General features: G+C 36.3%; 2 protein-coding genes across 3 annotated transcripts in view; one reads left to right on the plus strand and one right to left on the minus strand.

Annotated features, from left to right (window-relative positions):
- LOC116772702 (serine/threonine-protein kinase SMG1) overlaps positions 1–25807 on the plus strand; it is a 64833-nt gene that overhangs the window by 7962 nt on the left and 31064 nt on the right. The gene's annotated exons all lie outside the window — the stretch shown is intronic.
- Positions 536–8660, minus strand: LOC116772703 (5-hydroxytryptamine receptor 1A). Its single transcript, XM_032664973.2, has 5 exons — positions 8406–8660; positions 2378–2929; positions 2049–2208; positions 1524–1694; positions 536–1335 (listed from the first exon to the last, which is right to left on the minus strand). Exons 2-5 carry the CDS (start codon positions 2746–2748, stop codon positions 826–828), a joined length of 1212 nt encoding a protein of 403 aa, XP_032520864.2. The 5' UTR covers positions 2749–2929; positions 8406–8660; the 3' UTR covers positions 536–825.

Below are 25807 nucleotides of genomic sequence, written 5' to 3' on the forward strand. Positions count from 1 at the left end.
AAATATTTTAAAACTCGATTATACACTATAAGCTAGTAAATTACGATGCCACACCGTAATCCGTCAGAGGTCTCGAAACTCGGAAGAAAATTCATTAATTATAGCAATCAGTAAAGTTTAAACATTTAATTTCTAAATGTAAGGAACATTTTAAATGCCGTATTAAGAATTACTTTTTATAAATGCGACTGCAATTGAACATTAAATTAATAACTACGTTTCTAGTTAATATATTAGTTAATAAACGTTAATTGTATAAATATTTTGGAATCCTTTTATCCACAAAAATTCGGATCTCCTTAGTACAAGTGTCTACTTTTTTTTTATTAGATTTTGAGATACACTTTAAGATGTATGTATCTATTACCTATCTATGTACCTAAAAAAATTACTGTTATTAAAAATATACATCTTTATCAAGTTCTAATGGCAATAAAATTATATTTCTTCCCAAATCTTCTGATATTCTTATAATTTTTAATTAAATAAAAGATTATTTTTGGAAACTTATTATCTACTAAACATAAATAATGTATTTATTTTGTCATATAATATATTTTTTTAATTTACATCAAACAGTTTAGTATCATTGGTAATTTCATCACAACGATGACAGAATATGTTTATTAAATATTTATATTTCCATATGGCAGGGAACTCATTAAAATCTCTGAATAAAAATATAACAATAAAGCTTTTACAAACTTGAGCGTAGATTCGAACGGGTAGGTAAATGCGACCGAAGTACCTACATCCACTAACAACTTTAAATACTAGAAGCGTTTCGCGTTCCCCACTGAACGTTACATCATTCCGTATTGCACACTACACCACGTCCGGCGGCCGCGCGCTCGCTTTGTGGACGGGCGTGGGCCCGTCCGGTGCGTATGAGGGGTTGCTGTCCCCGCACTCCGAGTCTATGTACCCGGCGTTCTCGATGATGCGACATCGAGCCGTGTCGCTCTCACTTTCGACATAAATCAGCCGAGCCGGTCTTCCCCCCCCTGTGGTCGACACTCCGCCGGGTGTGGATCGAGTGATCGAACCCTCACGGAGGGCCACCGAACCCCTCTTCCTCTCTGGGGCCGGGGAGCCCCTGTATTCGGAGGTGTCAGGACGCTTGCAACGCAATAACTTTGAAAATGCTGCTCGGAATCCGGCGTTCTTCCACGCGTATATGATGGGATTGATTCCTGAGTTAGACATGGCGAGAGATGAAGTCAGACGGTATACTATTGGGTTGTGGAGCCCCACGATGGGTAACGTCTGTGCGCACGACACCACGACAAATGGCATCCAGCAGATAGAGAAGGAACCGAGGACCAGGAGTACAACCTGAAATTGAATTACATAATAGTATTGTATTGAATTTAAATCAATTTATTAAAAATAGAACATCTACCTAGTTATTTGTCATGCAAGGTAACGATCGAAATCAGTTATTAGGGCATATAGCTATATAGTATAGCTAGTTTAAGATGCATCTTAATTAATCGGTCGGTTCTGAGTACTTCGTGGCTTACCTGAATGCTCTTCCAGTCATTAGCGCTGGAGGGGCAGCAGGTGTTGGCTCTCATCCTCCTCGCGTGACAGGTCGCCTCTCGCCATATCCTCCAGTACAGCACGAACATTACCATCCAGATGAGAGAGAACATGGGTGCCAGGATGCTCGTTGTGTACTCCTTAGGTACCACCTTCAATTATATTCGTTGAGGATTTAGAAACATCGACAATATACATATGTGTATAACAAATAATCTCTGTTTTCGGTCTACTACTGTGGTTTAATTGTATTTTCTATCTATAATTGATTTGGTCACACGGTGTTTTCTATATTGGACGTTGTTGTGTTGTAATAACTTTGATCTCATTCTATACTACTATCCGTTATCGGAGCATAATCTATTTTAATAATAATTTTATCACGCTCCCAGCTCATATATATTTTTATAATGCATCCTACGCAGGATAACGTTGTTGTATTAGTGACACAAGAACGTAGCATTTCGAACAGTAATTTCATAAAGTATGGTATTATCAATACGCACGACATTCATTTCGCAACTGACGCCGCTGTGCCAATCGTTCCAAAACATGGGTATACAGCTGATGCATACGGCGACCGTCCACGTGGTGCTCATCAAGAGACGAGTCACCAACTTGGTCATGTACCGGCTGTAGTGCAGGGGGTGCACGATGGCGATGTATCTGTAATATTAAACGTAAAATATTAATTCCATACACACCGAATCGCTATTTCAAATACGAGTATACGACAATCGATCAAACTTAGCGTGTCATGTAATTTATTACCAACAGACTTGGGTTATACCGTAAGCGCATGACAAAGTGTCTTGGTTCGGTCGCGTTCGCTTACCTGTCTACAGCGATGGCGATGATGTTGTAGATGGAGGCGAGGCACGCGAGTATTATGAGTATGAACCTCATCAAGCACGACCACTTGATCTTGCCGAAATCGTCGTCGAGGTAGAACACCAGATGGTAGGGCAGGGTGAGGCCCACCATCAGGTCGGATATGGCCAGGTTCAGCACGAACTGGTTGGAGACGAGCGAGGAGAGGCGGCGGCTCATGGTGACGGCGAGGACGGTGAGCGTGTTGCCGCTGATGATGAGCACCATCAGCCCGCCGTCCACGATGCTCCACGCCCAGAAGTTGTAGAGGTCCGGCGCACTCGTCTCCGTCGCGTTCCACCAATCATCACTGTCATTGCCCAGTACAAAGTCCATACCATAGCTGGTCGTGGTCGCCAGCGACCCCCCTTCCGGCTGATACGACGTCGTCTTTGAATTTACACGCACATTGTCTTTACATTTAAAACCACTCGCGTTGAGTGCTCACTGTTTCGTATTAAATATTTTATTCGTACACACATTATACTTATTTCCTTTTCTCTCTCATCTGTGATACCTGCAATTTATGAGATTATTTTGTGGATTATGTAGACTACAGACTGATTATATGGAACAGTAATGTGCTTATGACGCTAGTTATAATAAATGAACATGTAGCCATCAAACAGAATTTTGATTATTTATAATTCGAGCGCGGCTTCATACAGCATCATTCATATTTCAAGCTGAGCATGTCCTGCTTTGTTTGTGACATTTTAATTCAACGCCAAGTTAAAATTATTGGTTTGTACGTCATGAGCAGTACGATTTTATTTACCTGAAAGCGTTAAATATTTATGAGCTGTACCGTTGGTACGGTACTATACCGATTGATCATAATTTGCTTTACATATATATCCACTTGTTTATTCGAATATTCTCTTAACGTATTTGTTTTCAGCGGATTAGTCAGACGTTTTATATTATAAGTTTGCTTTAATGTTATGGCACTACCTTGCCGAATACTTTGGTTAGTGTATATGTAACCTACTTCTACACATGCATTGGTCGACACCGTTACACTAAAGGTCTAGATCACTGGACCAAGGTAAATCGTGGCCGTATATTCCGATCACATCAACATATTGCACAAATAGCTTCTGATGCCCTTTGGTTCAATGTGAATTAATGCAGTTCCCCGACGGCATCTCATCAATATTCCTCAACACGCCATCGACCTGATGTTATTAGATAGCTGCGGGACTATCCCTCGGACGGTCGATTCCAACATCCAGTAGACCAGTCCACAGATTATCATAAACTATTTCTATACAATTAAAGTAACTAACGGGACTCTGTGATTTCCAAGTTGCACAACATGTGTGCTTCTAACAAACACGACTATCGACCTTTGATGTTTGAATAATTGATGACCTTCACAAACATTGATTTAGAAGAAAATTTAATGACATCATTACAGATAACACAATAGTATAAAATGTGTGGCTTGCTTAATGTGATTTTTGATTCATAGTTATTGATCGATAGACAATGCTCCTGCTGTAATAGCGCCCACGGAGCGTGTAACGCCGCAGTATACCACCAGTTCGTGTAACATTGTAATGGTCACAGATCGATTAGCCCGAAGGACGGCTCGCTCACTAACTGACATTCAATATTATACACTGGTTTTCTTTATTGGATTAGATTAGGTTTTATTCATAATGCCGCGGTGTACTGGTTGTGATGTCTTCTGTACTTTTAATACATTTGGTCGACTGTAATGATTCACGTTGCTTACACAGTATGAGACTTGAGTGAAGGTCGTAGAATTTATTCTATCAACTACTAAAAACGCTTTTGGATATCGGACCAATAAATTTTTATCGCGGAGGGGAGGAGGGGGGTTATCGATTATTTATTATGTCGGGTGTATTAATAAGAGTATAGTTTAATTAGCGCCCTGTGTTATGGGAACGGTCCACGGTCGCCAGTTGACATAAAACCACACAACAGAATCTGAGTGGTCATTTAAGGAGCCACTTTATTTTATAGGTGACATATTAAATACATTATTTGCTCTGCTTACAAGCACGTCTAATGTGATTTATCATAACAATATTTCGTCTGAAAATATGACTTATAGTTGATAGGGTTATCTAAAACTCAGGAGAACTGCATGTTTGTTAAATATTTGAAAATCTAAATTTCTCTTAACACGTAATAGCCCCGACCCGAGGGTCAATGTTGTAACTTATCTTCCTTACCGAAATGCTCGACGTAAATCGTAATTAGCGAACCCATTTAAATTTAAAAATATATTTTTGTAGCAATTTCTTCTTCGTGGTTTTGTACAGTTCGGATTAAAGGTTTATTTAAAGTTAACAAACTCCATTTGAACGCATTGTAGTTTATATCCGTCGACCTTGATTTGAATTTGGTAGTTGATGGGTTTAGTTCCGTGTTCGTCATGATCTCCTATTAACGCTGCCTCTCATGGCGTGGCGGCACCCTTTCATTAAAAATAATTGTGATGGAACGAATCATCTCCGTTAATCTTAATTGTTTATCTCGATTTACATTGATTCGTGGAGTTTAAAGATTGCCGTTTGATGTCATCGATAATGGCGGCCTTTAGGAAAGGAACTCCATTATATCAAGGTAAAGAATAGTCGGCTGCACAGGAGGGTGACATAAAGAATTCATGTTTCGTGTACGGGGTGCGGTCAGGGGTGACTCCGTCATTACTGATTCATGATACGACTCCTGGACTCCCCGCCGATGTTTCCAAGCGTAATGGGAGGTCACTGATTTATTAAGGTCGTGATCGAAGTGCACAAGGTAGTTTGTAATCTGTGAGACTCCTGTCGCCTGTGACTGACTGTAAACATTGATACAAATTCAGTTTTCATTAATTATTCCGTTTTCCAACCAGTTCCATCATGGAGGAATCTTGACGGCGCTCCTAAACGTGTTTGAATTTTAATTGTTTTCAATTTTAAATGTGTATAAATAATGCGATTTCGGCAAACATCGATACAATTAAACGAATTTAATAACCCTGTAATTATCTTCGAATATATGTAAATGTTTTTGACATCGGGTCCCCGAGGGCGTGAACAGAGGAAATGGAAAATTCAAAATTTAAAGAGTTCAAACAAATAGTACAGAGAAACTAATCCATAGCTATAACGTCAGCTCGTGACTGGAAACTTATATAAATGAGTTTTTTTAAGTGAATTGTTTGTGGTATGTAAATTATTGAAGTGGGAACGGTGTTCGTCGCTAGTTCGCTACACTCGTTCGTTCTCTCCGAGCTGATGTTTTTCGCCGCTATATTTAACGAATCTGTCAATAAAATGAAGCTGGGAACATATAGAACGGTTAGGAGTATTGAAGCTTGTTTTATGTTCGCGGTGGAGGAGTTTTTTCCCCTTTATATTTCCCCCCGTGTTTGTAAGCCATTATTGAATTACTTTTTGATATCAGCCACGCCGTCGTCGCTGCGCGTCCTATATTACGAAATTTCATTAATATGTGATACTTTCATTCGGAGTACGCCCTGCTGTCGATTTGATCAGATTCTGGTCTTATGTTACCACTGGTTTTTCTTAGCTTCATGTACCTACTTCACTACGCGGATGGATAATTTCTGAGATTCATAGATATAAAAACTACTTTGAGTTCTTAGCTTTAAATGTTAACATGATCTCATTATAATTTTAATGTAAATGTTCTAAGAACATATGTTACTTTTCAGTTGTTTTATTACTTCTACAAATTAACTAATCCACTGCTAATTTAGACTTTATTATTAATAAAGTAAACAACGGACACATCTGAAAGATTAATGTCTGAATGTGCAGAGTTCACGTTCCTTGAAATATTCTATAAAAGGTTTAAGAAAACTTTCTTCTCAAACTACAAACAAGTTTCTCTCGTAACTTGTACAGCTAGAATTTATAATTGTATTATAACTTTGTACATTCGCCATCTCGTGTTATTAATACAAAGTCGTGAGGTAAATCTGATATTAATGTAAGTAATGACGATTGATATATGAATAGAAGTCATAAGAAGAGCTTGGAAGTGTTATTCTGTCAACATCCGCCTCCCGGTTCCCAGCGTCTCCTGTCGGGTCACAAGACGTCGTGTTATCAAATATTTCCGAGATCATTGTGCCGCCCGCTAACAATGGCGGTGTTTGTGTTGCCGGCGGTCTATGAATCAGTAATATGTTCACTTTGCGTTCATTACGCGTGAAATGAGTTTTGAATCTGGATCTGGAGTTGAAACTCTCGTGTTGCTTGTTGACCTTTCCTTCTGTAGGTTTCAATTTAATATTTCATGTATGAATCCCCTATGTATCCCCTGGCTCTACATTTATTACAGATATATAAATATTTTTCAATATGAACTTAGCTAAACATTTGTTTTGTTTGAGTACGTTTCGATTGTTTTTATAGAACTCTATATATTTATATGTTGTTGTCGGTTTGTATGCTAACTTGAAATGTTATTTGATTAAGAATTTTTAATTGTTTCCAAACTTGTAACTAGAAAACTGCATCGAAGTTTTACGTAAGTTACATATTTATGTTACTCTCGGGAAATTAGTTTTCATTCATTAATAATTTCCAAGATGTATGAAGTAAGTTATGGTTTAAATTACATTACAACTGTTTTATCGACGCGTTCAAAATACGTGTATAAATTATTCTATAGTTTTAAAGTGGAAGGAAATAAACAGACCAATAAAATGCATCAGTGACGTAGCTATCCTCTCCTGCAGATGTAAGAATCGAATGTCGCGGCCTTTCTCACTCGGAATTTCCCTTTATTGGTTGGCCCGGCTTGTTTACAATGCATTCCAAATAAAGATTCCTTTCCTATGGAATCCAATCTCTCGTATACTTTATACTTACTCGTAGGTTTTCTCGTAATTGACACTAAAACTTTATTTTTTTCATAACTCGCAGGTATAGATAGTATTAATACAAAGATATTCTATATAATTGTATTCGATTGTGTCGTCTACGGCCGACCAGTTCTGTTATACGAAATGTTAACTTTAATTATATATTACGTCAATAATTCCGCCTTAGTACCGACGGCGTATCAAGCTTCAGGTTGCAACTCCGAAGGTCTGAGGGTGGCGGCAGCTGATGTTATCAATAGTGACGTAAGAGATAAACAGACTAATAGTTTTAAGACATAGAACTGAAACTCAATTATAATATTAATATTATATGCAAGAGTTAATTCAAGCGATGCATTACCGGCTTGGTTTAGTGTTGGATAACATCTGTATAATATTACAGTAGCTTCAATAACGTTGAATTGCATTGGACTGCATTAGCTCCCGCGGAACATCTGGTGAGATAAAAGCGGTCGATTCCATCTCATATTAAATCTACACGGGTTACGATCACTTCGCCTTCACACTCCAAGGTCACGGCGCTCCAGATTGCATCCCCGAACCATCGTCTCAAGCTCGCTCAGAGGGTACTATGAACTTATAAACCGTAAAAATGAACTTAACGCAAGACACAGCCGACGACGTGCCGGCTGTAATATAACTTTTCAATGCTCACAGTTTTGTTAATATCGAGCATTGTTTAAAAATAAAGTTGAATGCCGCGATAAAATTTGGAGCAAATCGAGCTGTTACATAAGTGGGGTTGGGGTGTAGCCTGACGGGTTACGTAAGGACGTCTGGATGTATAACTGCGAGCGATGGGGGCTAGTCGGAATCGTATTTGGTGTATCATGATGAAGCCCACCCTACCGGCGAGCCTCGCGCCATCCCCTCACATTAACATATTGAATGCATCTCACGATTCAGACGGTCGATGCACATTTTAATTGCGATTACTGAGTTTGTTGTATATTAATTAAATAATGTATAGCTATAAAATATGGTCACATATGTGTATTTGTGTTTTATGTGAGTCGTACTATGTTCCTGGACATGATTGCTTTGTAAACACTCGTGGGTCGGACACGGCCCGGACCCCCGGCACGGTAGTGATCCCTCCATCGTCAATATTTACCTCGACATAGCCATTCGCGTTACTCTGAAACCGATGTACTTCCCGCCAAAACAATGTTTAAACATCACAATACTGCCGAGTCGCACACGGAGCTTTATCCCACATAAAATTTAATGGCACTGTTTGTAAGAGTTTACACAACGACTACATACACTCCGTACCGACAAGGATTAACAGCAGCGGGAGTCAGTGGGTAGACGGAGACGGGAGACGGGAGACTGGTGACTGGTGAGAGGGCATGTACGAGCGCCTCGGCGGACGGCACACGACTAATGTTGCGGGCAAACGGCAAGCGGCGGCCGGCGGCGTTCAAGCAAACTTGAATTAGGAGGCCTCTGGAACAGTACGCTGCCAAAGGTCGTAGTTTAGTATTGCACGAAGGGGAAAGTTTTGTTTATTTTTGATCCTTAGTTTTGTCTCTATTATTATCGTACTGTATTGCCGAAGTCCAGTTTCAGACAGCTCTCTCAGTTCGCGTTTCCTATACAGTGGATGTATTTTGTGTCGATTTGTTGTCAAAGCTCGGGTAGTACATCATATCGTGACAACATATCTGTTATTTTAAACATGTACACGTATTTGTATAGAGCGAGAGTATGTGTGTGTGAGTGTATGTGTGTGTGTGTTGAAAAGTAATATTTTCTACGTTTAAATTCAAGGTGCATAAGTTTCTGGGTCAACAGCGGATTCAGACAGTCAAAGAGCGTCGGGAAACGTCAAAGTATTCCGTGACATTTGAAGTCACAAATAACGTTTATATGGTTTAATGTTCTGAAACATAATTTAAACCATCTCAATAATTATATTAGATGTATAGTTTGTAATGTTGGATTTATGATATTTAATTGAATGCGTTTTCGGACTTTGTAACGTTTATCTAATTAGTCCGGTGTGCCAACTTAGGTTTGTTACGTGTAAGGAACTGCATATTCTTAAAAAGCCCCGTTCATCGTTGATCGTCCGAGTGGCTGTTCTTAACCGGTCAACTTATGACGTCGTGATATTGTGTTCTGTATTTACATGCTGCTGTGCTAATATAATATTAGTTTAAACCTTACAATACATCGAGTGATGGACTTTGAAATAAAAATCCAATAAGATATCGTGTCTATTATGACGCCGTAACTATGCTCGTGTTCCTTTTGAACCAAAATTTAATAATTTTCACTAGCTACATTACATGAAAAGGTTCTACAAATAATGTATATACATTGTTTCATATTTATATATTATAGATCATTTATTTTAAATCGATTGATTTAATGCCTTTATTTAGTGTAGACATACAGTAATTTATTTCTTCCTTTCTGTAGAATTTTTTTTTTGTAAATAAGATAATGACGAAAAATTACAAATAAAATATAGTTTAAATTCTCAGTACCAAGCCTTTTATTAAAAAAATCTATTTCTATGTCTATATTAAATGTTAAGTTGTTGATTTTAATTAAGCTTTAGTTACAACTGAATCTTGCCTGAATTTATTTAATTCTGAGAACTGCTGTTATTGTAGAATATCAAAACGGACAAACAATTTGTACAACTGTTCGTGAAATGAATGCTGTGTGCTTAAATGCGACTTGCGTTTGTGTTGTTGCTCTGTAGTCTTCAGTTATTGTATTAACTCTATTTAATATAAACTACATGTATACTCGGGAAGGCATTCTGATGTCCGTATAATGATCAAATAATGCTGCGTCCTAGGCAAGTGGACATTTTCTAATGTATTCCTCTGTACAATTCATGTTTTTTTTCACGTGACGCTCGCTGCGGTGCTCGGACTCCACGAGCATCTTAATTCTCAGATGTTTCGTGTTATAAAGACAATTACAGATAAGAAATAACTTCTTATTATGTACATTTATACTTTTAAGATTTCAGCTTCAGTCTGCTAACTGTGTTTCAGACTCCATGCCCTATGTTTTAGAGTACATTTTCGTGAGCGTGTCGTCTGAAGGGCGGCGATGTCGTTGCGGTACTTTTTATTTAGTGTAATAAGCGTGCTGTCAACAACACAGCGCTGTCCGTCCAAATATATATTTTAATATAAGTTTTTCCAAGTTTTTTGCTAGCATGTTGTGATTTAATTGATAAGTGAGAAAAATCTAAGCTCCGAGTATACCCTCGAGGGTCGGTGACGCGAGAGCATCATTAATTATTCTCGTTAATTATTACAGCGGAGTGTGGGTTGATTATTTAGAGTCGATCCGTCGATAAGTAGACTCCTGCATTAATATATGTCGTTTCGGTGCCAATTCTCTGACAATTTTGTGAAATGAAAGGAAAATTAACTCATTATCATGAAAAAGGTATCTCGGTTTTATAAGGATGTCTTTTTGAAAACTCATTGTTAAATTCGGCGTCCGTAACTCATTTCCTCTAACAGCACTGTCATTATGAATTATTTTTTACATTCATTATATAATATTGAATATATTTTAATGTTGATATTAAATAGAGGATTCTTGGACTTGGGTCGTGTAGTGGTTTACGCGCCTCCACAGTTCCACAGTTCCAGTTTTTTAATATATAAATGACTGCTGTCGACGTACATTTTATTTCACAACCATTAGAACAACCGGCGTTCTTTGTAGTTATGAGATCAAGCGTCACCCGACCGTCTGATGCTATAGTTTTGTATTATAAATGTTTTATGTCAGTTGTTTTTTAAGTATTTTTTAACCCCCGATACAAAAAGAGGCGTTTTGTGTACGTGTGTGTTTCTGTCTGTGGATAGCTCTCAAACAAATGGACCGGTTTCGATGCGGCTTTTTCATTTCAAAGCCAGCGTCCTCGCGGTATTGCTTGACTATGTTTTTACATCTGTCCAGCAGTGTAAGACTATTAGGTCTTTTCTGAAATTATATTAAATGACAATTAAAGCGTAGGGTTTTACTTAACTTTGATAACATTTAGTTGTTATATAACATGGTTATGAAACTTGTAATGATATTCCGAACTCTAACACGAGGGCGAAGTTGTGTAACTGTTGTTCAGGTTGAGGGTAATGGGATGTGGGGAACATTGACTAACCCGTGTAGACTTGTTCCCTGTGCAGGCTGTGGAGCTGTTGTTGTTGCCGAACGGTTAAAGTTTTAAGATTTAGTATATATTATAGATTAATATTAAAGCCAAATCACGATAGTTTATTCTTTTATATATATAATAAAAGCAAGTGTAGAGCTCTCGTTTTCACACTGCTCTTTCAGTACATTTGTTCGTATATCTACATTCTACAGCCACTAACAGATAAAACTAGTGTTCTGGATGTTCGCCAGCCACTCGCGCTCATCACTTTCTCCACGACCTCCCTCCTCCTCCACACCACACAGGATTACTATCAATAAAATACATTGTAACGGCATATACCGACTTCAATATTTACGTATGTAAGTCTGTGAGGCTGGAGTTACTAAACAAAACTGGAGCTATTTTAGTAATAAACTGAAATAATTAAGTTTTGTATGAAATAAACTTAATCAATATCGTCGAATAACTAGGAATATATTTAGAAAAATTACCATAACCTGATTACATTTGTAGTCAGTGTAATATTGATTCCCCTTTTAAACTGATTGGATAACATTATGTACCACCTCGCCTCTATCTAAGGTTATTAATCGGTTTTGCTTTGCCCGAAGAATTAGTTCTGTTTGAACGAATGATAGTTACAAACGTACTTCGTTTTTTTATTACCGATTACTAATTAGAACATTTGTCTGTTTCAGGTAAGTTACTTCGTATCCATCAGGTATCCGTCGGTGAGTTAAGTTGATCATATAAAGACTGTCAATAAAGTCTTCCACCCGCTCTGAGGTCTGTTAAAACGATAAATTTTGAATAAGAGATGCTGGTCTGCCTTAAACCTGGAGATAAAACACGTAGGATCAGCGACTATTAAACATGGAGTGGACGCTACGGTTTCCGGTTTATAGCCTGATAACGGTATGCGAAAGACACGACGAGGTCTTAATGCTATAGTTATAGAGTATAACTTACAACGGCGGCTGGCGATGTCTTGGGGTTGTGGTTGTCCCCAGTGGCGCAGCGCCAACTCGTTACAATGTCAATGGCACGAGTGGAACAGATTGTATGAGTTTATTTGGCGGTAGAATCAAGTTATAAATAACCTTGGCTAAAAATACAACATAACTCTCAGTTAAGTCTCTTCTGGCTATTTTAGTTTCACGTGTAATTTGCACGACTTTGGTTTGTCATATTACAGATAATAAAATGCCTGTTTTGTTTTAATAATATTTCTTCTTAAAGCAGATGTCATAAAGGGCGGCGTCGTAAACAATACCTAGGTATCTGTTAGCCAGATCATTGTTTTTAGTAACTTAAGTTTCCACAGTATTATGAATGGGTTATTTCAACATATTTATCTATTCACTGAAATCTATTATAGCTGCTTATATTTGATCCCGAAATAAAAACATATTTTAAATATCGATATACGTGAAGAATATTAAAAAGAAAGAAAGTTATCTTATCGTAGTATTAAAAGTAGTTTTCTTGGTAGAATTGTTGATTACAATTAAATTATTTACAAAGGTCTTCTTAAAGCGTGCTGTACACGATGCAGAGTAACTCGTTCTGTTGTCCTTACCTCTTAAAGTCCCTCATTACTCTCGCAAACGAACGCGCTCGTAACTTTTTAACTTTGATATGAAATTCTACAATGATTTAATCCGCGTGTAATCCGGCTTTTGCTTGTTACTGTGACAGATGTTTTAATACCATTATACGAGTACGTTCATAGCCATTGTCTATTTTTACATCGCAGTAATATACTTTCTTCGTCTCGTCAGACTGTAAATTCTCCTACCGCACGTCATTCTAACGGTGGCCCAACATTGAGCTCGTTGTGTAACGCGGACGGAATCCTAAATGCTAAGAATGTCATGTGTTCCGTACACGTAGGCTTCAAGTAGGCATGTAATGCGTGTTTAACGTCGGGCGCGCGACGCTCGACGTTCAGGATTACGGGGGGCGGCCGCTCCTGGTTAATGTTTCAGAAATAACACAAAACCATATATTATATTACTCGTACTTAACGTTTGGGAGGATTTGAACAGAAATATGGTATTAAAGTATGAATCGTGCTTAAAAAAATATTTTACTCTAAAAATATAATCAAGTTTGAGTATTGATTTATGTCGTTTTGGTACAAACTTCCTATAAGATGTCACAGTGTGAGTATATTTAATACTTCTCTTTTCCTTATTAGTATACGTTTGGATGAATTAAATTATGTTGAAATTTGATATCATATAATTAGATTTTCTTTTGCGGTGAGCTTTACAAAAAAATATTGAGAACAATCATCGGTCTCGTCGGGTTGGACTGATGTCTGCCAGGTCTGCTATATTGCCACGTCGTTATCATTCTTCGTATAATATCTTTATATATAGTATAATAATCGCTCCTCATTTATATAATATTTTTCCAGTATGTGTTTGTATTTTGTAATCAAAATATTTCACAAATCTATTCCAACATGATATATCGCTTCTCATACGATAACTACTTTTTCCGAGTCGCGAGCTTTTATATTGAATTCCTTATATTATGAGTACGTGTGAGTGTTCTGTCATGTACCATGTACAAGTTTAAATTCTTTTTTCTTAATAATAATTATCCAAAAATGTTTTTAAAAATTTTTCCATCTTCATAATAACTGATTTGGACTCATCATCTAAGGAAAATTATACTGACATCTAATCTTTGATAAGACCTGTTAAATAAGACGAGAGTTGTTCACAAAATTGAGTCCCGCATTAATCTCGATCGATGTTGTTCTAAAACAGTTTTAAACGGAATTATATTAGTATATTTTATATGCATCCTAAATATTGCAAGCGGAGTAACGGCGGCCAGGTCGTATTGGAAAGCAATCTATTTGAAGCAGCCCGCAAATGGGATACTGCTGCAGTGTTGAATGGTTGCAGGCTTTGTTTGTTGAATCAGAACCACTGCGGACAGGTTCGCTGTCTGTTAACTATTGTACTTGCAGTCGGTAACAACGAAACGACCTGCCGGTAAATCACTTATTATATATTTATGAAAATATTTTGAATATTCATTAATTACAACAGGTAATATTAACAATAAGCTTGTCTTAGAATAACTTTTTTAATTAATCTTCTATTAGACATCGGGTAACGACAGTAGGGACATAAGGCTTTAGTTATTTCATCAATTTTGATGATTGTTCTAATGGATCTACCATCGATTTCATTTGTTGATATCGTTAAGAGCCTTATATAACTACACTGTTGATTATTGTAATCAACCTCACAATACAAGTTCTCAGTTTTCCTTGACTATACGCTCACATTCATATCGGTCTGTGTTTCGTTTCTAAATAACATAATATATATGTAAATATGATTTTTAAGACAATTTATTTTTGATATAATTTTTGTGTGTTGTTAAAGCGTCGCACCACTCGCCGGTCACGTTTTTTATCCGGAGCCGAGCCGCGGGTCTCACGTTATAATTGTTATTCAAATACAAGAAAATATATATTTTTAAATGAGTCTGAAAGCGCGGAGGCGCTTTAAACTTCTACGCTGGAAGTATATAATACATACTGTTACTTTTAAACCTTTGAGGCGAGTGATTGTTGTTTTACTAACAAAGTTTTTAGGACGAGTTCAAAGTAATACATGGGGATATTTGTGTAAATTACTAACTTTTAAATAAATATATTTCCTTTACTTTTAATGTATAATAATTACCTCACTGTTACATAAAAATATAAAGATTTATTTGTGTATGTATGTGTTGTAGACTGTATTGTATAGTTCCTTCCAGAGCCAGGAGCCCGTTTCCTCTCCGAAATGTGAACAACATTTCGTATTCATTATAACAGATTCATAATGTGTTAATTCAGTGATAATTCATTGCTTGTTGAACTCGTTAAATTGTTATTTATGTATATTAATTAATATATTTAAATTAATTTACAAATAATACATTTAATTCCATATGAAATCTGTTTAAAAATTGTATACTTTTAATCACGTAGCATTCTGCTACGTTCACGTAGACGACTACGGTATTCGTAGACTCTAGTAGTAACATGAGATATAATATTTTAAGGAGACTTTAACATTTACATTCGTAATGTTTTTGAGCTTCACGTTTTCTAAGGTATAAATGTATGTATGCTACTTGACGATTTAATATTTTTATTTGAATAGTAAGTCTGATACAATTAATAATAACATCGGGTTGCTAAACTTTAATCATTGAAATGTTAATCACTATATATATATTTTGTCATAAACTTTTTGTAAATTTTTAAATAAACATTGAATTTCTCGTCGAGGTCGGCTCACGGCCAGCGGTACGTGTTTTGGAGGGATCGATAAAAATTGATGGGTCTTTTCAATATTGCAATTATTAAGTTCTTTGTCAGAGTAAGTTGTGTATTATAATTGAAAAAATATATTGTTTTATATTTAATTACAAATGTAGGCGTTTTCGTTATATATTCTGTGGTAATAAACCCATCAAATTATAGCCACATCTGGTAGTATGAGTAATGTAAACTCATTAATTACTGCTAGGAAGGAATACTATACAAAATCTATTTCAGTGGGAGAGACCGACGTGAGTTGATTTAGAGTTTGTTCCCGGGTCCAGGGACTCGCAGCTTCAGTTTAACAAAACGTTATCCCCGAAGCTGTATTAATTTATCTTAAACAAGATTGTATTCCTTTTGTTATAAAGAATATATTTAAAACGTATCCGTGACTCGTCCTTTAATATTGACACGAAAAGCTCGTACGGCAAATATGAAGGTTCCGTGAGTTGAATGCGAACAATTAACAAATAATGAAGCAGGTGCTCCGTCATAACGACGTCGTTATATTACATTATAATAAGAATGGGAAAAGAGTAGAAAATCCCCTTCACAAATCTCCCACTTTATAAATTATTATTCACGCGAGATCCAAATACTTATTTTATAAATTCGCTATGCCCACGGCTTTGCTCTCGTACAAGATGTTTTAATTTTTTTTAGTAAAAATTTAAATTAATAAAATTTCTTAAACGAATGTAGGCTAAGTTATTAATTATCACTACAACTGTGCTAAGAAAATTCTCCTCAAAATCGGTCCAGCTGTTTTGGAGGTTTTATTACAAAGAAAGATAATATATAAAATTCTCTTTTGATTGCGAATATTTTTAATGTGTAAAAATATACATAAGGAAATACCTTTAGCCAAAAATACTAACCATCAAAGTAAGCTCTGTTTGATATAGTTTCAGTTTAATTAAAACAATACTTGTTATTTCCGTAGAAGTAAATGAAGCGTCTAAAGTTCTTATTCATCTCAGTAAAGTAATCTCCAAGTCGAATTTTAGATATTATGAGAGTACGGATCACGTGGCGTTGTTTACGTGATTTATATTACACGTTTGATAGAATTAAACATAGAATTTAATTAAAACAAAATGATTGATTAGTGTCTATAGGGAGGATATCAAACGCCTCGGCGCCTAACGTAACTGTATAATTAAAGTCAGAATTAAATGGTCCATTTGTCGATAGTTTTGAATCGACCTGAACAGTTTCATGTAAACTTCGTTATGATAGGATAAAAAAATAAGGTCCTTACCAACGAAAATACCGAATACAACTACCTTACATTTTAAATGTTTAAATCTCAACAACATTATAGTTGCGTATGGAAAAAGTAAAGTATGTAAAGCTTATTTTGTTATAGAAGCGAACTCATCGAAGTCCCGTGTTGCAATGAAAGTTTTCAAGAAAATGTTCAAGATAATATTTTTCCTAGAAATATGTTGACTTATTTTCTCCGTGAGAGTTGTAATCCCTAATGATTACCTGAAGGGAACAAAGGTGCGCTAAAGATGTATATATTATATTATTATAAAATAAATATTTATCTCAAATTATAGTACCCTTTCCTATTATTCCGTGATAATTAACATAGCTCGTGGATTGTGAGGTTAGTGTTAAAATTAATTCGGCTTTGACTGGTATTTTAATGAAAAGTGAAAAATTCGTTACTGTCCATATTTGTAAACGGAACAGTGGGAAAATATGTACATATATTGTGAACTCGGGGCTTATCAGGCATGAGTCCTTCGTTATAATGAAAATGTTGTATAAAATAAATTATTTTAAATCCTTGTTCGAGTTTATAGCAACAGCTGACCGGGGTCGAGAATAGTTGTGCTTTAACAGTCATGTTATCATTTGGAAGAAGTTTAGAATCTCAAACACGTGGCAGATACGAGTCACATGCTTTTATTTTATCACTCCTGTAAACACTACTGCGAGAACCAGACACAACTACCGCATGGGTTTTGATAAAAATGTTAGTAGTTTTGTTATTAAAACAGTTATCAACAATATATATCTTAATTTAATATCGAGTTATCAAAGCCGTATGACACAACTATTTTAACAGGCCTATAAGAAAATATGATTGTATAAACATCGACGTGTTTAGTGATGTGCGAGTTTTGTAGATTAGAAAATTTTGTCAATATATAAGGCTTATCTTTTTTTTTAAACTTCATTATTTATCTTTATAGAAAGAATCAATATAATTAATTAAGTGATCTCAACGGAGGCGATTATTCAAATCCATTGGAATGTTTCGTCACTCAGAGTGTGTCCGCACAGTATCTGTGAGTGTTCGAGAGGTCTTTATATTATAATCTGTCATAATGTTAAACGGGGGCTGTTCCCTTTATTATTATGATCGGGATCGTCGTCAGCCGCCGCTCGTTTTAACGTCTCTGGATTACCTTGTTTATAACTTCACCTGTTGGTGTTTTATTTCAACAGAATTTAATTTATTACGTTATTCAGTGATAACTCCGAGATGTTTTCGAGGAGGATTAAGTGTTTTCGTCTTTGAAACTCTCAGTCATCAAGTTGGTTCCAAATTTTGTATTGAAATAGATTTAATTTAGTGTAATTGTATTATTAAAACCATCTTACGACTTTTAAACATTTCTCTTAAATATCTTTATATTGGTGTTAATAAATAGGTCAGAGGTCATGTAATCTATTTTGTTAAAAATAAATCTTTCTGCATTCAGTGTTCCTCGCTTTATTAAATAGTGGCAGTGATGTTAAAATATCTATTGAACAAAATTACTTATACATTCAGAGATCCAAATAAGCTCGCTCTGAAATATTCGCTTGATCTTTCGTTATGGAGATTTCTCGTCTCCCGAGTTGTGTGTTAAGACAGTCGTCGGCATGGCATCACTTCAAATTATACTCTATTTTTTATTGACCAAGTATTCCTCTCTGCAAACGAATGTTATCAATAACTATATCGATTATTTTTCATCTATATTTAATTCGTCCGTCGTGTATGCATGTAGGTATGTGTGTAATGTCTCTTCAGCGCCTGTTATAGTCTCTGCTTATTAAATTCCGCGCTATGTGTCCACTGTGTGACATGAAATCCTAACGTTAACTCAAAAACTGGGCCGAGCGAGCGATCTGGGTCACCGTCATATATAGATTAACTTTGTCAAAAAAAAATTATTTACATCGCGACATTCTCATGTGAAACTGTAGGCTTAATGGCAAATATGGTCTTTGTTTTATTAATAAAATTATGACTATGAAGTAACGAGAATATAATTTTTTTGCGTTTTTCTGTTTTTATAATATTATTAAACATTATAATGAATTCAGGAAACTAATGCATGATATTGATATTTTGAGAATGAATTAATATAATAGCAGCGGCGTCTTCAGAGGCGCGGCTGAGAGGTCGTTCATATTAAAGAAGTTGCTGAGAGTGAAGCATAAAGGAACATTAGCCGTCCATTTATAATTACGAGAGGCTGAGAGGCTGAGAGGCTGCCCCCTTTTATGTCTCCAGATTTATTCTCAAAGGAATGCAAATTTCTCTATAACCAATTGTTTTTCCAGCTGAGATGTACTAAGATAACACTAGATTACCTATCTATAGATATATTTTGATTGAGTAATGACACATTATTATAGTATTGAATTACACAACAAAGCCTTTACCTACTGATTTACATTTAGTTTTCTCTTGATATATATATATATATATATATATATAAAATTTATATATTATATCGACACAAACAACAGTCGTCATTTAAATAATTCCGTTTAACGACGATCGTCAGTGACTGATATTGCTATGAAGTTTTAAAACTCGTATTTTATTAGCTCGAACATGAGGAGTATTTGAACGAAAACTGTCCGAGTTGACGCTTCACTATCGAGAATAATATTAGACTCAATAAAAATCTATATATTATGCCAATCCTTTATAGTGACGGTGTTTCCATTTAAGTTATAAATTGTATTTGAAGTAAGTCGCCCGGGATCTCTTAATGACTGGTGACCGTCTGTGAATATCAACAGCTAATTATTAATGACACGCTTCCAACAATGTTATACTTAGTTATATGGAAGCGTTAAATACAATGTGAACCTCGGGGAACCTCACTTAAATCATACTTATAACTTAATGTTTCGCGTTTGTTTACCTACTCATTAATGATTAAGAATAGAAGCGAATTCGTTAATAACTTTATACGATATATTTAAAAAGTTATTTTTTTCTTACATATGTATAAATTAAAACTCAAAGGATGTGTTATAAGTGTCAATGATGATGTCGGGATGGCTTATCACGAGAATATACGATATTAATTAAGTAGGTGTTGATTGTTATCGATAAGGGAACACGTTTTGCAAAACATGATAAGGATGATCGATATCATAGTGTTGTTTCAACTATTCGGCCACTCGAATTTGTTTCAGCTGTTCTGGCTAATGATGTCAGCATGGAACTACAATATTAAACTATTGATTTGAAAGCCTTTCATTATTTGGATTTATATGGAGTTCACATCATATAACTCGTTAGCCCAGCCATTACGGCCCTGTTTAAGCTCGATGGTTGTATCTAATGGAGAGCGTATGAAAAATGACGAAGTTAAAATCGTACGTTCAATTTATAGAGTGACGGTAATTCGTTTCCCGTAGTTCAATAACCTCGCTACACGATACAATAATATGTCGCTGGTGATGCGGATGTCGTATAACGGAGACCGCGTGTCAGTTAGTCCCGACCTTTGACTGCCTCTTTGACGGAACATGTTCACTTTATATTCTAACAGTGCTCAGTGATATGACACATTATATACATATGTACATTTAGTTGTTATCTTCAGTATTTTCTGGACCGCTCAATTGTTGACCTCCCTTTTTTATACATATATTTTTTAGTGAATATATTGTTTCGTAACGCAAACAGTCATAGCAATATTATACAACGTTCTTACATTTTTATTAATATAAATCTAAATTAAATATACTTATTTTAGGCCTACAATATAATTTACTACATTCTATTAAGCTGTCATCATGCAAGACATATCTAGTTACAATTGCAATTATTTACATTAACAGTAAATTGCACATATCTTACATAATAACTTCCAACCCGTCTATCAGTGTGAACTCGCAGCTTGACCCACACTCCTTAAACTGAACGCACCTCCTTCCTCTCCCCACACCCTCATGACCCTAACTCACAATAAACTTTTTCGTCTCACAAATGGATCGTTATTCAGCTAATCGTATTTCAATGTGATTTTAAATTTTCCTGTCTCACTAAATCGATACTGATCGCACGTTTAATTCCGAGCAATGAACAGCCGGTTACTCTTGGAGTTTGACGAATCTGACAACAATGTTAAAGTGTCCCCACACAGTTATCGTACACAGTAAGACTGGGGAAACATACAAACATTATAATAGATTTTGAATAGATTCTTCTTGAGTTCTAACGACGAATAAAATGGACATGTTGTCAATACCGCAACGCAAAGGTTTACAAAACCGACTAATATGATAAATATTAAGTAACTGATTCTCCGATGTATTCGGTAACGTCTCTGCGGATCAGTGGCTCCGGTTAAAATTCAAATTATCGTGCCGACACGGCCAAAGCATTTTTCGTTTTCTCATTTCGTCCGCTCGCCCGTTACACTAGCGGAGATGTAGCCCCGGTTATACATGTCGGCTATTAGATAGTATCTATTGTCGATATACAATAATGAAAAAGACATCTCTAGGTAGGTCATGTAACATGTGACCGGTTCAGTGTGGTAACATTAAACATTTAAGTTTCCATCAGCTGAATAAAAATATATTTCCACGTTTAAACCGACGTCAGGAATAATTTGCACTGACCGAGTTCACGCGACGAGATGAAACTTTATATGATTTTGTACATACCCGAGGGCTAAATTCGAAAATTGGTTTTATTAAAATGTTAAGTGTCGGTGAAGATCTTGAAAATGATAAATGATAAAGGCTGTTAACCAACAAGTGATATTAGCTGGATCGATAACAGTGGAGCTGGCAGCGATCCAGCGGGTCAAGGATCCCAACCTTCGCGGTTCAGGCTACAGGTTAGCTTACGTACATTGGGTGAATTGGGAGACGGAGTGGACGGGGCGGGGGGGGGGATTGACTGGATGGGCATGGGGTTCTTTATATTTTGATTTGTTTAGGGGTCAAGACCATTTATATTCCAGAGGTTACCTACGATTGATGTATTCTTCAGGGGGAGGAAGCCGATAGGCGGAGCGTTGTCTTTTTTATTTTGTTTTTGTTTCGGAGGTCGTGGCCATTAATATATTAGTTGTAGATCGATACGAGACGCGCTGGCAGCGATCCAGCGGGTCAAGGCCGTGACATTCCTTCGCAGGATTTAGGGGACAACAAGTCGCACATTGAGACACACAACTTGCCTGTGCGAGTTTCCAGAAGAAGAAAAAATATCTCTCGAGAAATAAACATCACACACATGTGCCGCCGCCTCTCGTTCTAACATATGCCAGTGTTACGCAATCTTTTTCATACTCAACCAATTTAAACGTTCGGCTTCAAATTACCTACAAACGATAAACGAACCTTACGCAGCAGCCCCGATAACCAAATTTCATACTTCGCCATTCTACCTTTATCAATTTAATTTTGTGCCGCACCGTGTTGCCAATAATTGTTTACAGTAATACGTTTTAATGTATTCTATTAAAATGTACGCTCGATATTAAGTTTGGGTGAAAATTTGTTTTTGTTTTGTAATACATTTAATTTCACAATTACTTTATGACAAGTAGAAAACATTGAATAAGTTCTGAGGAAAATTAACAGTAGTATTGGATATAATATTGGTCCGGATGATATTATCTTAAAACTATATACAGAATGCGATGATCATTAAGTAGGACAGTCTAGCTCACCATTAATTTCCGTTTCACAAAAACAAGGAAGACTGAATTAGATCAGCTCCATAATGTATTAACGTACATTACTCGTGCCTTTTTATACTGTGTATTTCTCAAGAAAGGAAATACCTGTAACGTGAATAAGCTGTTTATTGTTAAGTGAAATATAGTTGATGAAATTATAATACGAAATATTTGATTGCAGATAGTATATTAATTATTTCTTTTCCAGTATTGATGCTCCCTACACATCTCTTTAACCGCGTTATCTAAAACAAACATTCAGCAATTCAAATTAAGTCCGAGATTCAATGAATAATCCATTTAATTCAGATAAAAACTAGTTCCAGCCTCTCGACTCCTCTCTTATTGTCGTGTAACGGTTATTGGGTTCCATTTAAATCGATGAATAAAATATTTTTTCTAACGTTTTCAATTATTTATAATCTATTTATAATTTCAGGACACCGTTTTTAATGTCTAGTTAACGTTTTAATTGTTTTCTAAGCGACTATTATTTCTCTTTTTCTTAATTAATAGTGTAGGTTTGTCGTGTAAAAATTATATGGCAGAGTAATTAATTTTAATTGCTTTATATAATATATGCCAATTAAGAAATATTACGCTCCACTAGTGATTGTAAAAGTTTTAATAAATGAATACCTCAGCTAGGTTATAATAACTCCCTCGATCTCACATCAACTCGAGTGAGTCTTAATTTCTAGCCAGGAGAGCGCTCCCCTAACAATGAGCTTCATAATTTAAACGCTGCTTCATAACAAACTGCTCGTGCCCTATGGCGATGTATTTCTGGCAATATGAGTAAAAGAGACTCTTATTAAGAGTTTTGCTTCGGCGCCATTAAATGTTATAATGTTTTCTAGTATAGATTCAACACTTATCAGTTCTTTAAAATGAATATCAATTTCCAACTAAACGGTTTATTTTTGCATCATCAGATCAATTTTTAATTTGAAGTTTTTGAAGTCGCGTCTAAATTGAAATGCAGTGATCCGAGTTTCGTGGGGGATGACTCCGCTCGAGCGAGATGACAAAAAAATCAATCTGTATTGATCTGCATTGTACCTGATAACAACGCAATGTTTATTAGAGATGAGATATAAAACTGTTTTCTATAGTTTGTTATATATATTTGATGCATATATACGTAAAGTGAGACTGTGAGTTCACTGTGAGTTGTACCGTAACACGTAATTTATTGCGAACAAAGCCATTAGGAAATGTTTGTGAAGAATGTTAGACGACAGAAGTTTAAATGCAAACGCCTGTTTCAACTCTTGCAGAAGACTGATGAGTGACACTGGAATAATATTATTTGAAAAATAAATTGTAATGCACCGTAAAGAAGACGACACATTAAGATTTATGCACCCCTAATTATTATATAATGAATCCTGCCTATTCGTTATTAGCAGAGGAATAAAATTTAATTAGACCATTACTGTCCTATCAGGAAATGTTCATTTACTCAGCGTTGATGACAAAAAAAAATATTCAATTTCCCTGGGTCGTGTTGAAAACGTGTTAAAAGAATATATAAAAATATTTATTTATCGAGGTCCGTAAGCGGGGCGTGTTTATGATGGTGCAGCAGTCGGTGGGGTGCCGCAATTAAAATGTAAATGAGTTCTGCTGTGTCCACGTCGTGCTGTGGGTCTGTGTATAGTATATAGATGTGTGCGGCGGAGGCGGCGTGTCAAACGTGCTCGTTAAACGTCTGCTTGTGACGCACCCGATGACGCTTCACAGATTGATTCCATTGATATATGAAGTGCTTGTTGGACTTGATTATATGACGAGGAACGGTTACTTCCAAGGACATCCTTATACAGCTGTCTGGATTCAGCTATTTATTTAAGCTGTGCCAATCAAACTCGCACTGGATCGATTCACAAGTTTTATCTAAATATCTACGAGAAAGTGTCATTTATTTCGGTTATCCACTATCAGTGCCACAATATAATCACTGTGAATTTTTTAAAGAGTCTTAACGTATTTATTAACGAATTTGTCTGCGTCATTGCAGCTCTCAAACATATCTACCGATTTCCATAGTTTTTTCTTTCATTTGAAAGACGACTTTCGCTGATTCCTAGTTATATTTGATTAATATCTGTCCAGAAGTGTAAGAGAGCCAGCTCTTTGGAAAAATGGTATAAGGAATTTCAAATAATGTTGAAATAATAAGTGATTTGACTAAATATCAATATCAAATAAGTTACACTTTTAATATTTAAGTTCTCAGGCTGATGATGGTAATTAGAATTTTTATCAAAGTAATAGTCAATAAGACATTATATGCAAATCAATCAATTCCCGTTCTGATATATGGGGTTTTCCAATAGGGACGCTTGAACTTTGACAGCTGATTGCGGCCATGTTGTTTGAGTGACAGCTGTCAAATGCAGTGTGTTATATTCATTCCGTCCTCCCAAACCACCATGGCAGGTTACAGTGTCGAGCAGCACGTGCAAATCATAAAATTGTTTTATGAAAATGGGTCTTCAGTTCGAGCAACGTTCCGCGCACTTCGCCCGTTTTACGGTCGCGATGATCGTCCTGCCGAGTCGACTATCCGTCGATTGGTGGACAAATTCGAGTCAACCGGGTCAGTTAACAATCAGCCGGTTCCCGTGCGTCAACGTAACGCGAGATCTGCCGAGAATATCGCCGCTGTGCGCGACAGTGTCCTCGAAAACCCGCGGCAGTCAATTCCGCGTCGCGCACAGGAACTCGGCCTTTCGCAGACGACAACTTGGCGAATTTTGCGTTGTCACTTGAGCCTGCACCCGTACAAGATCCAGCTGACCCAAGAGCTCAAGGTTAATGACCATAGACAGCGCCGTGTGTTCGCTGACTGGGCATTAGAGCAGTTGGAAGTTGACGCCGATTTTGGCAAAAAAATCATCTTCAGCGACGAGGCGCATTTTTGGATGAATGGCTATGTCAACAAGAAAAATTGCCGTATTTGGGACGAGACCAATCCACACGAGGTTCACCAAGTGGCAATGCACCCGCAGAAAGTGACTGTTTGGTGCGGATTTTGGGCCGGAGGCGTGATTGGTCCGTATTTTTTCGAAAGCGATAATGGT

This window comes from Danaus plexippus, chromosome 12, assembly GCF_018135715.1.
Source record: "Danaus plexippus chromosome 12, MEX_DaPlex, whole genome shotgun sequence".
Lineage (NCBI taxonomy): Eukaryota > Metazoa > Arthropoda > Insecta > Lepidoptera > Nymphalidae > Danaus > Danaus plexippus.